This window comes from Lepeophtheirus salmonis, chromosome 4 (genome assembly GCF_016086655.4).
Source record: "Lepeophtheirus salmonis chromosome 4, UVic_Lsal_1.4, whole genome shotgun sequence".
Classification (NCBI taxonomy): domain Eukaryota; kingdom Metazoa; phylum Arthropoda; class Copepoda; order Siphonostomatoida; family Caligidae; genus Lepeophtheirus; species Lepeophtheirus salmonis.
Window position 1 is genome coordinate 34,854,778 of NC_052134.2, and position 16,283 is coordinate 34,871,060.

Sequence of the window (16,283 nt, forward strand, 5' to 3'; positions counted from 1 at the left end):
TTTATGTTACACTCTTAACATTCAAAGCACCCAATATACTGTAATAATATACTCCTAAATTCCACCCAGCCAAGAATCATTCGTTGCAAATATATGTTTTTTAAGTAATTAAGTTTAATAGTGAAATACATAATGTTATTGTTAATGAGTGAATGAATGTATAATTAGTAATTTGGTTAAATAAAGTTTAAAAATACAATATGTAGAGAGGTAGTAAGTAGTTGGGTCATAAATTTATTAAATAATGCAGAAAAATATAGGTAAATAAATAAGTAAATTAATCTTCTATACTAATTAAATCGTTTGAGATTTCTTTATCATGACAGTTATTATGATCTAAGTAAATTTTTAATAAGTCCACCCCAGAATGAATTCGTTTCAAAAGATTGCACACTTTTCTATGTTCATTAACGGATGTGTAGAGGGCTAAAAATGACTTCAAGTGTTTAAGTTCACAAGTAACTGGACTGATGCTCAATTCTGAACAGTGGAGATAATATGCATCCGCGATTTTTCGAAGCTCAATATGATTGACTGATTGGATGTGAAACTCCACGATTTGAGTATCTTTGAGTTCGATTGCACATATATAGCATTGATAAACTTCTTTTCGAGTTATTTTCTTCTTGCCAGGAAATAGATTATGCTCTTTTGTAACCCTAAATTCATGTTTGAGATGAAATTTGCAGTGACGATGTATTTCGATGAAACTGAAGCTATTGAAAAAGTAAAGGTGGCAGATTTCACACTTTAGGAAATCCTTTGTAAAATTTCGCTTTCTGTTTCCCTTGACATTCTTTTTGTGGATAGGATCATCTATATGCGTTTTGATTTCGTTATATGAACCGGCAAAATAAGGGCATGCGAAACAAGTATAGAGATTTGGAGTTCGTGAGCAATTATAATCGGAAATACTAGAGAGTGTTTTGAGTATGGTTTCATCCCTTTTGATCCCATCACCTTTTTCATGTAATCTACATAGGATCATCAAAGTCCTTTCTTCATCTACAAAGGTTTCAATTCTATACAAGTACTCCAAAAAACGACTCATTTCAAGAATTGAACAAGTAATGGGATTCACGTGTCGTAAGAAACAATATTGAACGAATTTGCCTAGGTTGGACACGTTTTCATGATGGGTTTCAAGCAAATGATGAGTTTCATTCACTTCTTCATCACACACAAGACAACAATTACATATAGAGGAAGAAATGGGGAAGCGCTGCAACTCGGGATTATCATGATAGTTGTGAGCGTTAAAGATATGCTCTTTGGAGAGAATATGATAGAGTAAGTGGTCATAAAACTTATGAGAATCTGGAGATACGGGGAATGAGCAGGAGCATATAAGACATCCAACACTCCCTCCACTCTTTTCTTGAAGATACTTGAATAAAGAAGTAACTGTTTTAAAACATTGTGTATCACAAGCAAACACTTGGCGATCCGAGAACTTCCATATGTTGTCATACATTTTTAATAAAGTATTATTGAATCTATAAAGAATATAAGAATAATTTATTTAATACTACGTAAAATAAAACATAGCATATCTTAGGGCCTGATCGATATATCTGCAAACCAATTAAATTGCCCAAGTTTGTAAGTTTTAAAACAAACAATAATCGGCGCAAGTTGCCAATTATTACCAATAAATACTTTCCTGCATAACAAAAAAGCTAATGTTTTAAAAAAATTTAATTAATCATTGAAAACTCAAACTTGGGCAGTGCAATCATTTAAAAAAAAGTTATTTAATCCTTTATTAATCTTTCTGACCCTGACAATCAATTTAATTTTAAAGTATATATATATATATAATCACTTTAATGATTTTTTTTCTGAATATTAACTATCCTTTCTTGTCAAAAAACTACAAATAAAATCCTGTTTGACCATCAATAAAACAAAGCTGAATTTATAATTCAAAAATTGACAGAAGAAAAATTATTATGGGATATGATTTTTCAAAATCATCGTGCTACGTTGATGAGGAAAATTAGTTTCCGAAAGGGCTATGTTTGAAATTGGGTTTGTTTGGTTTTTATAAGGATTTCAAAGGTATTTTTGAAGGACAAAAAAAAAAAAAAAATGGTCGGGGTCTAGTATTTAAAAAGACAATACCTTTTTTGATGTTTCTTTTTTAAATCCGAGTCAATTCGGAGAATGATATTGTGATAAATACCAATATGGAGTTGAAGAACCCTAGTATCGGATGAACTAAACCCACAAACATTATAACTGCATTTACCGGCTCTGTTCTTTCCCATTTCATATTTTAATTTATCCTGATAATGAGAAATACCCAAATGTAAAAGATAAGACCAGTAATTATAGAAATAAAGCCCATTATGACAAAGTAGTAAATCACAGACAAACCTGGAGGAGAAAAAAAATGAAGCTATTAAAAAATATCTTTTGAGTAATAACAATTACAAACCTCGGCCTAAATTTGTTTTTAATATGCCCAAAGAACATGTATTCATAATAATGGGCCAAAAGCTCTATGTCATTGATCCAAGGCCTCTTCATAAAGTGAGCATATGCTCCATGTTCAAGAGCATAGTGAAGAAACAATTGATCCTGCATTACAAAATCTTGACATTCATAAAACGGACATTGATTGGCTGACAAGGAATTACTCTTTTGGATCCATTGAATTTCCTGATTAATATTTTCATAGTAATGTATAAAAATCATGTGATTTATTACAGATTCGATCCCAAGAGTAACAAATGAACAATCTACAATTTTAGTATAATTATGAAACATAATTGTTTTATTCTATTAAAGTTGATTAATTACCTTTTATCAAGCAAGGTTTGATGGCATCTTTGGATTCTTTTAAAAATAATTCTATGACAACCTCATGATCTAAACCGATGTGCTGAATCATTTCCTCTTCACTCAATTCTTTTGAACACCCAGAGCGAACACATTTATTTTGAGTTGAGCTATAAAAGGAACTTACGTAAGCACGAAGCTCATTTTTATATTCTACTTGAATCAAATGGTCAATTATTGATTCATAAGATATTTTTAGTCCATAGCATTTAGGACAAAAAAATCGACCGCTTGCTATAGGAACATCGCAATCTAAATAATTAACGGATGGTGGTGAGGTTGCACTTTGGGATGGGGAAGGAGGTTTTTCATTAGGACACTTGGTAATTGAACAAATGTTGTCTAACTTTTGTTCATTGGATTCTATACTTTGAGATGGGTCGTTTATGAGTGTGAGTGAAGGTAAATTGAACTTAACGATACCTTTGGATTTCCTAATGATTTCTTTCATTACGTTTAAGAATGCTTGTATATATTTTATCTCAATCCCCTGCAAAAAATGAATTAATCAGTCGATTTAATAGAGTTGAAACTAGAGACACTACCTTAGATTTATGATAAATGATGCTTTCCAGCTTTTTAGTGTTGAGATTATAATTAAAATGTAAAAAAAAGAGTCTTAGATGTCTCAGAGTTTTTTTTCGCGTAGACATTTTGAGAACACATGAAACATCGTTGAGATGATGAAATAGATGTACGTGGATCGGTCTTTTATTTAAGTCTATATCGTAGACTTGAAGACCATTTTTACTCACAACATGTGAGATGAGGGGTTTGCCTGTGATGAGTCGATTGGAATGACAGAGATCTTTGATTTTGAGTTGAGGGAGGAAAATGAGTCTTTTGTTCACAACACAGCCCAGAAAGTCATCTAAATTAAAGGGAACATGAGCCTCCACTTCCTTATTCCCAAGGAGTAAGCTGCATAGTTTAAGGGTCTTTTTGGGATAATATAGACTGAGATGAGCCCAAGAGGGGCCTGGAGGCGGAAGGAGTGACACACTCCGCTCTGGTATGAGTAATAAATAGGATTGCTCTCCTTGAGAGAAGAGTATGACGTAGGGAGAGTGCTTGTTTTGTGCAATGTAATACATAATGTTGGATTCCACTTGTGAATAGGAGAAGACAAGTGGAAGCGGAGAACTCCGTCTGCTCACAAGATCCAGCATATGAGGGTGAACCTCCTTCTCCTCCACTTTGCATAACGCTACACAAGGGAGTTTTCCGCTTTTCTCAAGGGAAGAAGTCTCCTCAGCAGCTAACGAGGCCATTTCAAAAATCGGGAGGATGGATTCATTCAATATGCAGGTTGTCGGTCAGCCCATTTTCGAGTTTTGCATTCATATTTTTTATACGACGTCAGAATGGAAATCAACGACGTCATAACAGAAAAATATTACATAACAAACTGGCATGGAGTTCAAATTAGTATCTGGAGGAGTGCAAGCTCCTATCACGCAACCTGTTGTGGTGAAAAACATCCTTTTTGAGGAGAAATTCCTGTTGATAGACTCATATAAACTTTATATATTTATTAAGCTATAATATTTGTGGTAGTTATAAATTATAATTTTATGTCAACATCACGTGGTATTTTAAGCAACACTTTCATTTTGGGATCATATTTGAAATCCCCAAAAATAAGATGGATTGACTGAATGTATACCATTCGACATCAAATTACGTATATGATAAAGCCTTTTCTAACGTGAATGTTCGAAAGATTAATTAATTAATTATTTAAACTGATGAATTTGTTCTACAAAAATAATGTGTCATCGTCAGGTAACTATCCTTGAGTTATTTTTTGCATTAATATATTTTAAGTTTTTATAGCTTAGTTCCCAATATTTCATTAGATTAAAGGTATTTTCAGGTCGAAGGGGCCAGGATCAAGCAACTATTAAAAACTAAGATATTAAAGATGAGGTGACAATCTGTTCCAGTTTTTCAGGTTACATACGATCTTGGGCCCAATTACGCCATCATTTTTAGATAGATGATGGGAAAATAAAATAAGTCTAACGAAACCTTTTTTCTATATTTTTTTAATTGAATATCCTTACAAGCTAAAATTGTTATTAATAAAATGCCCAAATCCTACAGTATTAGTCAGTAATCCCCAACTCTTTAAGACAATAATGTATTTTACAACAACAAGTATGCTACATATGAATATATCAAAACGAAAAAGATTTTGTTACACTGACATTTCAAAAAATATTACATTAATTCTCATATATTTCTTTTAATACATGGCATGCTCAAAAGCTGAATAAGTCCAGGGGGGGGGGAGGATGAGTTGATGCACCAAAACCAAAGAGAGACAAATTTTCTTTATCCCAATAGGTTGCGTGAGATGTATTAGTGTTCTTGCTAAGAAAATATTGTTACTCTTATAAACAAATAAAGTTTATTTGTTAATAAGAGTAATGACGTCAAAGCGTAGTATTTATGATGTTACAGCTCTAAACAAAACAAACCAGAAGTAGAGAAGAGATGGAAAAGTTGGATAAGACGCCAGAGAAGGAGTTGGAGACTTTTCTGGGAGAAGAAACAGAGGAAGATGATGAGGACGAGGATGTGGATGATGACGAAGAAGACGAAGAAGAAGATGTGAATCCCGAAGAGGAGGAGGAAGAAGATGAAGAAGAACTTGCCAAAGCCATGTAAGAAACTCAATTAAATGCTAATAAAGATAACCAGGATTGAAACATTCATATTCCAGGGCATTAGCTAAAGAAGAAGAAGAGATTGAAAGTGTACTAGAGTCCAAGGCCAAGAAACTCAACATGAACCGTACTCAAGTTCGTACTCTGTTAAGGCAAATTGTGGGTTCCAAGGAGGTCATTAATCACTCATTAGAAATTGCTGGAGACAAGGACAGATCCGCCTCAGTCATTGAGCCTCGGGTCACAAGAACCGTTGCTAAGTAAGATAAAAAAACAAAGCGCATTATTGTCAAACTAATTTATTAATTTAAAATATAAAATTGACCTGGGGGAAAAAGTAAAAGGGAGACAAATCCAGTCTGTGTCATAATTACCAGAGAGGCCTGTGTCACAATAATTTTTCCAGTTCTAGTATGTATCGCCCTATTATTTGTGAATCACCCATATTTAGTTCCAAAACAGATCCAAGAATAGACAATCTCTGTTCTAGAAGGAATCAGGGTAGTGAATAGGATTTTTCTTTGCTGCTAATATGATTTTTTTATTCCTTGAAATTTTTTAATGACCTTATATTGATAGAAGCCCAAAATTTAAATCTTTTTTTATTATTTAAAAAAGGCAACTTATTTAACATTTATATTATTATTACAATCCTCAGTAGCCACAGGTCTATAGGGTACAATCATTTAGACTGTGGTTTAATTAGAGTAAAATTTAAATTATATTAATGTCTTGAACAAACATAATTTTGGACGGACACGGCTCGTAATTCACCCTTCTTAGTTACGGCACTGCCCATAGTCAATCAAATCAGGTTCTCCCAATAAAAAAAACCGTGATTACGGCATTGAAGTTATACATATTTTGTCTTCTATCATTATACTTTTTCACACTAAAATATTGGAAAAACCAATCTACCTCCTTTTTATAAAAATTGCATTAATGATTTATTACAATTCATTTATTTTTTCGAAATTTAACTCCATTGTTTAAGTTTATATTATTTGATTTAGTTACAATGAAAATCAATTGTAAAATTCACAGTTTTGTTGCATTTTTTGCAAAAATGTAACATTATATTTTGTTAAACCAATTTACTCAATTAACGTTAACTATCATAATAACATTTACAAGAAATATAATGATTAATGTGTATGTATTAGATAAACTTATAAGGAAATTGGATATGCTCAAGTCTTTAGCAGTGATCAGGAATTTTTATTACAACCACATATATGTTTAGACTAAATGTAGGACGGATATATTTTTAGTAGACGAAATTATGATAGCTAGCTGTAATTGAGCAAAAAATAACATTGTCCTTTTCTTTCATTTATTTAGACATCTCAATTTCTTTAATTTTTTTTTGACAGTTTTGTATTGTAGCACCACTCAGTATGTTGATCGGTTCACATTTGTGATCTTACTAAAATATAAACTTTCAGGTCGGTTGCAGAAGTGGGTGGTAAATTGGATTGGGTCTTGGAGACGATTCAGTCCGCTCAACCCAATCAGAAAGTCAATGAGGATGATACCCTCGTTCTTGTGACTCAAGAACTTCCTGATGACGACAAACCTGAGGAGGATCCAGAGTACGATCCTGAGACAGATGACATTGAAGGGGAAGATGATATGGAGGATTCATGTATGACTCCACTCAGTTCCATAGCTCAAACACCTCCTTGTCCAAAGCATCTTCTAGAATCTCCCTCAACTTCACAACAATCCTATAAAATGGATAATCCAAACTCAGTTACTGATGATGAGGAGCAACGAAGGCTCACTAGATCGAAAACCTCCTTGAAAGAGGTATCCATTGAAGAATTAGAAAAGAAATTCATTCCTCCGGATATTACATCTGATATGTACTCGACTGAAATGGATGAATATAGCATGTTTCTGCAAGAAACATTCGGCTACCAGGAGCCTGTTCCAACCAATTCATCCACGATACAAGAAGAAGACCCAGATTTTATTTATCAAGATATAGAAGAAACCGCTGATAACCAATATGAATTTAAATTTGATAGAAGTACGAAAATACCCCGAAAAGAAGTGGATGATCTTATATCAGAGCTTCTGGCAGAGTATGAGGACAGCAAAAAGGAAAAGAATAAAGAAACCAAACCCCAAACTACTAGTACTATTACTACAACAGCTACTACTTCCACAACAACGGATGATTCCATTGACAAAAAATCTGTACCTTCTTCTTCTTCTACTCCTTTTCTCAGCGTAGATAAACCAAATGTGGCAATAGAATATTCAGAGATCTCAGATGAGCACATTCTTCGCATAAGTCAGCAAATGCGTCAACATACGCAATTACTTTTACAAATGGCATTATTAACCTCTAACAATTCACAATGGAGCATTTTAAACAGGGAATGCAAATCCATGTTCAGGGAAATAATGAATAGGTCTCTGAACAGAAGATTTTCTATCTATGCCCAAGATAACCTGTTTCCTTCCATGAAGTTCCTACAAGATTGGGAAGAAGGGGGAAAGTCCCCCTCCGTTCAGTGTAATGAGGGAAAGAATAAAACAAAGTCCAAAATATCCAAGGAATTGGTAGAAGCCATTGGAGAGTCAACATGTTTTATTTACCCCTATTTACTCCCATCTTCTGCACTCAGATCATCCTATGACAAGTCCTATTTTAGTGAAGCAGAAGATTTCTTAATCGTATATGGACTCGATAAATATACAGGAATGTCAAAGAAAGAAGTTTATCGTTTGATCACAACTCATCTTATGCCTTCAAAAAACATGAATCAGATTCGTTGGCGAATAAAGAACAAAAGATCAAAATCAGACTCCAATGCTATTAACACCTATTTGCACACTGGAATTATACGCCAAATTGAAGATCCCATTATACCCTATAACTCCGCGGATGTAGTCCCACCTAAATACTGCAATTCTGGGGAGCTTCCTGAGGAATGGTGTGTTGCTCTTCATATTCATTATGATCCCTCTAGAGCCTCTAAGCATCCCATGTTAACTAAATCATCTATTAATTCTCCCTCTTCTTTTAAAATTAGACCAATTGCTAAGCAAGGGGTTTTACTCTATGATTCTGATAAAAAGGAAAGTAACGTTGTTGACAATAGGCCTGAGTGTTTAAGAAATATAGCTCCGAAACCCCTTCACCAAGAATTGATAGAACAAAAACCTACGGAGTCCTGCGAAAGTGATCTACCTTTAAATCAGCAATCACAGACAAGCATAACACGTTCTCCAATCAATCCAGAAAAGGCGAGTTATCTATCAATTTCCCCCTCAAAAATCTCAGCCGAAGATAATCCTATGGACATTAGTCATTTACCCTATGGAGTCATGGATACCAATGAAAGTACACTGGATGACTCTAGCATACAAGAAGCTGAGGCTGGAGATATTTTTTTGTGTGTCCAAGAAACTTTACCCCTAGAGACATGTAATATATTTTTTGAAAGATTAGTAAAATTGACTTCCGAGAAAACACGGGCTAAACCCACTGATATATTTACTGAATTGCACAGCATATGTGAGGGTTACTGTGATTTACAGGAACGACTTCTGGATCTACTCAACGTACAAGACGCAATGTCTCTTGGACCAGAAGTTTATTTTCAGTACAAAGTTCGAAACTCTGCTAAAAAGTTCCTTAAAAAAGTGTCTGTTATTTATAAGGATGATCCTGTGTCTATGGAGATGGTTGTGAATGGCCTGCAAGACATTGTGAGTAAGGATCCAAGCCAATTACATTATGGAGAACTACAAACTCTAGCTCAAAACATATTTAAATCAAATCTGACCTTATATAATGAGTTTTTATCCTTCTTACCCAATGTAAGTAGCTCAGTAGTCAAGTAATTTACATACTTGGCTCGGCCCCTGCATAATGTAACTATTTATATTCAATCCTTTTTATGTTTAGGTGATATTAGAGGATCAAGTCTTTACATCCCAAGAGAGTGAAGTTGATGTAATTCAGGACAAAGCCCCTCCTGAATTTGAAAAAGCTTTCCTCCCAAAACAAAATGATATTGAGCAAGGGAGCGACAATTGCGTTTGTATGTGCCATACTCCGGAGGAATCCATTAAGAAAGTGCATTGTGTACATTGTTCCTTACGAGTAGGATATTCATTTGTGTTTTAATTAATCAAATTATGTTTTGTATATATTTTTTTTCAGTTTGTAAATGGCCAAGTCTATCGAAAGGATGGAAAGATCACTCGATCTCTACAGGTTGCTTACAAGGTTGTTAAAGATCTAACTAATGTTGGGAATGAAGTGCCTCGAAAAAAGAGAAGAAATATATTTTGATATTGACTGTGATATTATAGCCTGTATTATTTGGTTCAAGAGATAAATAAAAGGCTAATTATTGTAATATTCTATTTTTACACGTAATATTATAATGTAAGAGTTTTGATTTATGGAAATATATAAAAGTATATTTGTGCATTTTAATGTTTGTTAATTATAATATTAAGTCAAGTCCAGGATTTAGCAAAAAATATTATTATATCCATCGGTCTCTATTTATTTTACTACGGATAAACCATTGAATATATTCAAAATGTTGAAACTGTGCTCAAAGATAAGTTCCATAATTGCCTTCAATTCATTTGAATAAAATTCTTGTTCTCCACAATTCGTCTCCTGTATACAGATGGATTACAACACATCAACGGGGGCATTTAATCTATCAAATCTTCTCGAAGTAATATTAACGCTATATTCGTGACCGAAAGTTTCAAAAAACTGATATAGATGCATAAAATTAATATCTGAAGAGATTTAGGGATATATTAATACTTCAGATAACGAGTATTAGAAGAGACGGGTAACGTCGAAAATCCAACTTTGTACCAACCATAATTGGAATTTGTGAAGAGTCAAAGTATTAACTCACCAATAAAAACCTCTTATTCAGCGAAATAAAATCATGAATATCAGAATGAAATAATTATACAAGTTAATTATTTCTTGCAAGGATAATCAGAGGTTGAGAAAAGTCCTTATACTGCATTTCAAACTCGAGTCTCAAGTCTTTGCTCACAAGCTCAAGTCCTTGTATAATTTAACCTGCAATCTTTTTATGGAGTCCAATTCAAGTCCTTAAACGTCTTTCAAGCTCATTTAAAGTCCATAAATATAATACTATAGGCTGTATATTATTATGACTTTTCTTGAGTTCAGTATAAATTAGGCTTAAATTCCAAGTCAAGTCGCAAGGATTCAAACTATGGACGCAAATCCAAGTTGAGTCGCACGCCATTAACATTAATTAGACAAGATTTGAGATGCTTCTTTTTTAGGTTTCAATGTTGAAATAATACATATATAAAAAATCAAACTTAATTAATATTTTCGTTTTTGCCATTAATAGGTCTAATCCAAAAATCCCTTCTCAGTTATTCATTTTAATATCATGTAAATACTCCTTCAAAAATTGAAGGTCACAGTAAAATGACTGTGGTAAAAAGGTTGCAGACAAAACTGTTGGGGTAATATTGTTGAGTTTTAAAATTATGATGTACATTATGTATCATTGTGAAACAAAACTGTTGCAGGTAATTTCGTTACCATTTATATTATACTCGGACGATAAAACTATTGAATGATGAATAAACATGCCATGAAAGACCCATTTAATCTCCCATAATACACCCCGGCCCAAAAGTTGTGTAGATGATATACTGGATCACAAGGTGTTCAAATTACACCGTCGTGGCTATTCTGAGCATCAAGGACAACCCCTTGTAATATCCCAAAAAATATCCCAGCCCACAGGCTATGCAGATAAACCACTTGGATCCAAGGCAAAATCCGTTTTATTTCTTTTTGAACCATCTCTACCTACAACCAATTCTAACACAGATGATAGCAAAGGGCCGTGAAGGATCCAATGTAGTAAATCTTTGTACAGAATGTGTGAGATTAGTTTTTTTTATTAATTCACTTTTGTTTCCTTAAATCATCCTAGTATAAAAGTAGGTAGAAATTACAAGTGCAATAAATAAAATAACCCGTGAGTCGAGCTGTATTTTAGGATATAAGAAGGGTTTATCGAAGAGTTTATCGGCGGGGAGTTTATACTGCCTTTGGACCCAGCACTTCACCTTTAAAACCTGAGAGCGGGGGCGTATTTTTGGATATTAGAAAAGGGTTCAGAAATGGGTATGGCTGGATCATTTTATCCAACAATACCTTGAATGCCCAAATGTAATTCTAATTGCAACAAAATGGCATATTACAATAATGTTGTCTAGCCTTAAAATTCTCACAATGATATTGCTTACAATGATGTTTTCACGAGGATAAAACCAACACCAATTTTGTCTCCTAATAATGTACACCAAGATTTTAACACGCTACGATATTACCCAACAATTTTGTCTACAACGTTTTTAATCAAATCATTTTACTGGACACAATAAAAAATATACTTGAATTAGATTAATTAATATCACTATCATATGATTTAATTCTAGTGGCGTCATCTATTTGTCAGTCTACAAACTTTCATGCAACCTTATATACAGTTATAATATTTCTTGAATTACGTGGAGTTTTCTTAAACTAATTGAGAAACCAAATAAAACCCTGTTCTCCATAATAAATTTAATATATTAAGATGGATATTTGGTATTCTCATTGTGTTATCGTGAATTATGTTACAATAACGGTAGGGAAGAAAGTGGATGATTCGGGCTTTGTGGAAAAGTGACCATAGCAAGGTAACATAGTGAAGTCCAATAGGGTCGGGTTTTGCGTAAACAAGTATGGGTAAAGATAAATGTGCGTGCCTCTTTATTTCCTTTTATCATTTGAGTTTTCAAAAAAAAAAAAGATTACTTTTTTAGAAAATAAAATGTAGGAAGCTTATTTAGAAGAAAAGATTGAGCGGCCTTTTGATAATATATATTGAACGACTTTTTTGTTTTTTAGAAAATAATATTCCTTTCTATTTTTAAAATGAACTTTTTATTTTGTTTTATACAAAATTCTAAAATATACTTTAAACTATGAAACAATTATATCCGGAGGGGCACCAATCAAAAGCGGGCAAGGTGGCAAGTGAACCCCCTAAAACGGTCTTGAGTCCAATACCTGCATCACTCGTTATTACTCAAATTGAAACAGACATTCCTTTATAGTCTACTACACATACAATCCGATGTATCACTTTTTTTTGGAGGGGGGATATTAAGCAATTCCATTTGCCCCATGATTTATAGGGCAATTAAATCAACACCAATTTTCTACACTTTTTGAGCAGCTGACATTCCTAAGAGTAAAGTCCTAATTAAATTTATGCCTTGAAATGCATTAAAATAACCCTTATTCAATAATTACATATTGCATACTATTCAAGGAACTTTTAATAGGAGAACCTTGTCATCAATTCTAATTGAATTCATTTATATTCATTATACTAGTCAACAAAATTCCGACTTTGTTTTGCTTTTGAATTGAGAGGGTGTTTTTGAATTGCTTTTACTTCGATAAACATGAACATTTTTTACAATATATATGTATAATATAATTTAGTGTTATTTTTTTCCTTTAAGGACCCAAATAAAAGACAGAAAGCGAAAATATAACTTGTCAATACTGGGCGCGGCAACATATTTTCCTTTTTCTAAAAGACAATAAAACAAGATTTATAAAGGAAAAAAGTTTTATTTTTATTTAATAATCATAGTACAAATTTAAAGTTTTGTTTTATACAGTTTAAAAGACCACATCAAATAGGTGACGTCTTTCATTGTCCATACACCAAACTTGGATATTTTAGAGCTCTTGTATGACACCAAATCTTATAGCAAAAGTTGCATTAATTTATAATTCTTGTATGACACGAAATCTTTTAGCACCAATTTTAAGATCATTATCTGTAGAGCTATTTGCATTCAAATAATTTTTCAAATTTCAAATTATGAAAATGAATTGAAAAAAATGTTTATTGTATGCTAGACATTGAAGTGATTTTATAAATCAGACCAATAAAAGTCCGGAGCTAAATTGCAATTAGTTTAATTTTCTAAGATATTTTGCCGTATTTTTTGGCAACACTTATTCTCAAAGACAAACGCACGATGCATGTGTATTTCCACGAAAATTGAAATCTCGCCTATGGAATGCAACTACGGCCACCTCACTACTTTTTATAATGCCTGATTGTCAGGCATTATAAAATAGAAAGTTATGTTGGTGCGTCCTATATACCTTTGTTCTCAGATTCGAATCATAGTTAAACTGTTTCTGTATTTCTTTTATTTTTGAACAGTAGAAAATACCTTGCGAACACCAAAAAAATGAGAAAAAGTGGACCCTCATATTTGAAATCTAATAGGTTCCTCATTTTTGACCACAATAACAAAAACTATAGTTTGTTCTAATGTGAAGATATAAAACTTCATTTAAAAAAACACATTGCCAATGAATGAATTTCTTCTTGAATTCATTTAAATCAATTTATTAATTATTATTAGTCTTACAAGAATGAAGAACGAGACAAATTTAGGTGTTGGATCTAAATTTACAGCGTTGTAGTGAAGTCCAACAATTTTTCAAGTCTGTGTCTATGTATGTTTGGAAAACTGTAGAACTGAAGTCAGGTGTTATAAACTCAGACTCGAAACCAAATGCACTCAGAATCCATTTGGAGTTGACTCGGAAATGTGGACTCGAATGCAGTTCTGCCATATGGCTCTTAGTACATGTTTCATAACAGTTCCATAAATCTGTTCTAATTTTGATTGTTTGTTCCCTGCTATTTGGGTTTCTATCCCACATCTTGAATATTAAGTCAATGTTTGTGGGGAAATAATACAACTCCAAGAAGAATATTAGCCAATAGGACATGAGCTTTATTTACTTAATTTTAGCTTGACAACTACCTCTTGAACATTCATCATTCAGATGTTACTTAATATTATGTCAATTTATTATTTAAAAAAAAGATAGTTAACTTGAGTTCATAGTACTCTCAAACAGACTCCATCAATCCTTGGCAGGAGTTAAAATCCGGAGTAGGGAATAAACCATGAATGAGATATTGAAGAAATCCTAGGAATAGGTATACTATCATGACACCGGATGCAATTTATTCCTGCCAGGGTAGAGTAAGTAGTATGGATAACGGATAAGTATCTCCAGATTTATGTTCCCAGCTTATGAGGGAGTATCTCCTTCTATTTTATATTGGCGAATGTGGTTGTTTACGTCAATACTGTCATGACACCTTGCGGATAAAATATATTTTTAGCTTGCTCATGCAATATTACAAAAAAACTTAACTATAAGTCTTATATTGCGAAAAAGTTGACCATGAACGAACTAACGGATGGTATGGAGTTGAGAGGCATACTTATTGCGTCGGCGTCAAGATACATGGCTTTTGAATTAAAAATACCTAATGACGATACATTGACATTCAATTTAGCGCTGGGTATTTATTATACGGTATTTTCCGGAAAACTTAATCAAATACATTAAAATTTTAAATAACATTATCAAGCTATTCAGTGACCATAAAAATAGGCAAATCCTATATACTCAGTTTTGGAATTCTTGACTTTTTGGGTTATTTTATGATTTCTTTGATTTTTATTGATTTTGATTTGATTTGATTTTATGATTTCTCTCCAAAAGAATGTAATAATAAGGATATCAGCTTCAGCACTGTTCAAGTATCCAACAACTAGAAAATAAATTATAATGATCTCTGTCAGAAAACAATATGTCGTCCATCAAAATTGCCATACTTTTTATGAACTCCCCTCACGCTTGGATTTTACACCATTTAGACAATTTCTCATCTATGATAAATTTAGTTGTAAAAAGTATGAGGCTATACGAGCACTCGAGACTTTTTTTTGTTGCAACCTGAATAGGTTTTTTTTAATATTCCAAAGCTGTTATGGTTATTATTTAATTCTTGAGGAGGGAACATCTAAGTATTAAATATGTGAGCTCATGGATAATGAAAAGTAACACTGCGTTTTTGTTTCTGAGTTTTAAGGGTAAGTTTTAGTTCGAATAACTAGGAGTGGTATTGAAAATTGACATTGGAGTAATTTGCTAGATACGGAGTTGGTTCTGTGTTTATTTCCTTCATCTCATAACTGCTTGCAGCTAATTCAATGAAACGGCATGACAGCTAAGATTCTCTCCTCCCAAACATTCTTTAAATTGTCATTGTGATCACTTCAATTTTTAGTTTCGTTTTTAACATACAGGTAGGTCATAATATTCACAACTATCCCTATCTATATTCATCTTTTTCTTGATTGAATTCAATAAATTGAAAAAAAAATATTTTTTTAACTAGAATTTTCCACCATTTATTCCTGAGCATAGGACGCTAAAGGGGCAAACATCGAGGTTGACAATTTTGTTGAATCTTTTAGGGTTGTATTAAAATTATTTCTCGAAATGTGAAGTAATATGCCTTGTCAGTACGCCCCCTTCCGAATCAGATGGAAATACTTTTAACAGGTATAACTATTTTATATTCTTCGGGGCCTCAAATTTAGCTAAATCATAGTTGAAAGTTTCTAGGTTCTACATAACAAATGTACCCTACAACCTTGACAATTCATATCTTTCTTTTATTCTAGAAAATAATTGAGCCAGGTATAAAAAAAATATTTTGAATATAAAATATTTAACATGATGAACAACAAATAAAATGGATCAAAAGTTAAGGCGGGTTACCACATCTATCGTACGTGTATACAACTAAGTGTAAAATATAGGTATAAATA

General features: G+C 32.8%; 2 protein-coding genes across 2 annotated transcripts; one reads left to right on the forward strand and one right to left on the reverse strand.

The window, feature by feature from the left end:
• Nucleotides 1-203: 203 nt before the first annotated feature.
• LOC121115806 (uncharacterized) lies at nucleotides 204-4,254 on the reverse strand. The gene is made up of 5 exons (XM_040709953.2): nucleotides 3,390-4,254; nucleotides 2,806-3,334; nucleotides 2,441-2,744; nucleotides 2,125-2,379; nucleotides 204-1,496 (listed from the first exon to the last, which is right to left on the reverse strand). Exons 1-5 carry the CDS (start codon nucleotides 4,113-4,115, stop codon nucleotides 278-280), a joined length of 3,033 nt encoding a protein of 1,010 aa, XP_040565887.1. The 5' UTR covers nucleotides 4,116-4,254; the 3' UTR covers nucleotides 204-277.
• A 944-nt stretch (nucleotides 4,255-5,198) lies between these two features.
• LOC121115808 (uncharacterized) lies at nucleotides 5,199-9,969 on the forward strand. The gene is made up of 5 exons (XM_040709955.2): nucleotides 5,199-5,513; nucleotides 5,573-5,776; nucleotides 6,962-9,350; nucleotides 9,439-9,636; nucleotides 9,697-9,969. The coding sequence occupies exons 1-5, from the start codon at nucleotides 5,344-5,346 to the stop codon at nucleotides 9,826-9,828; spliced, it is 3,093 nt and encodes a 1,030-aa protein (XP_040565889.1). The 5' UTR covers nucleotides 5,199-5,343; the 3' UTR covers nucleotides 9,829-9,969.
• The last annotated feature ends 6,314 nt before the right edge of the window (nucleotides 9,970-16,283 follow it).

What these genes read in the sequence shown, in the direction of transcription:
- LOC121115806 (XM_040709953.2), bottom strand. Translation starts at nt 4,115, where the DNA reads ATGGCCTCGTTAGCTGCTGAGGAGACTTCTTCCCTTGAGAAAAGCGGA. An exon ending in TCATTTATCATAAATCTAAG is followed by an intron (nt 3,335 to 3,389) that starts GTAGTGTCTCTA and finishes CATTTTTTGCAG; the next exon opens with GGGATTGAGATAAAATATAT. An exon ending in CAAACCTTGCTTGATAAAAG is followed by an intron (nt 2,745 to 2,805) that starts GTAATTAATCAA and finishes CTAAAATTGTAG; the next exon opens with ATTGTTCATTTGTTACTCTT.
- LOC121115808 (XM_040709955.2), top strand. Translation starts at nt 5,344, where the DNA reads ATGGAAAAGTTGGATAAGACGCCAGAGAAGGAGTTGGAGACTTTTCTG. An exon ending in GAAGAACTTGCCAAAGCCAT is followed by an intron (nt 5,514 to 5,572) that starts GTAAGAAACTCA and finishes TTCATATTCCAG; the next exon opens with GGCATTAGCTAAAGAAGAAG. An exon ending in GTGTACATTGTTCCTTACGA is followed by an intron (nt 9,637 to 9,696) that starts GTAGGATATTCA and finishes ATTTTTTTTCAG; the next exon opens with TTTGTAAATGGCCAAGTCTA.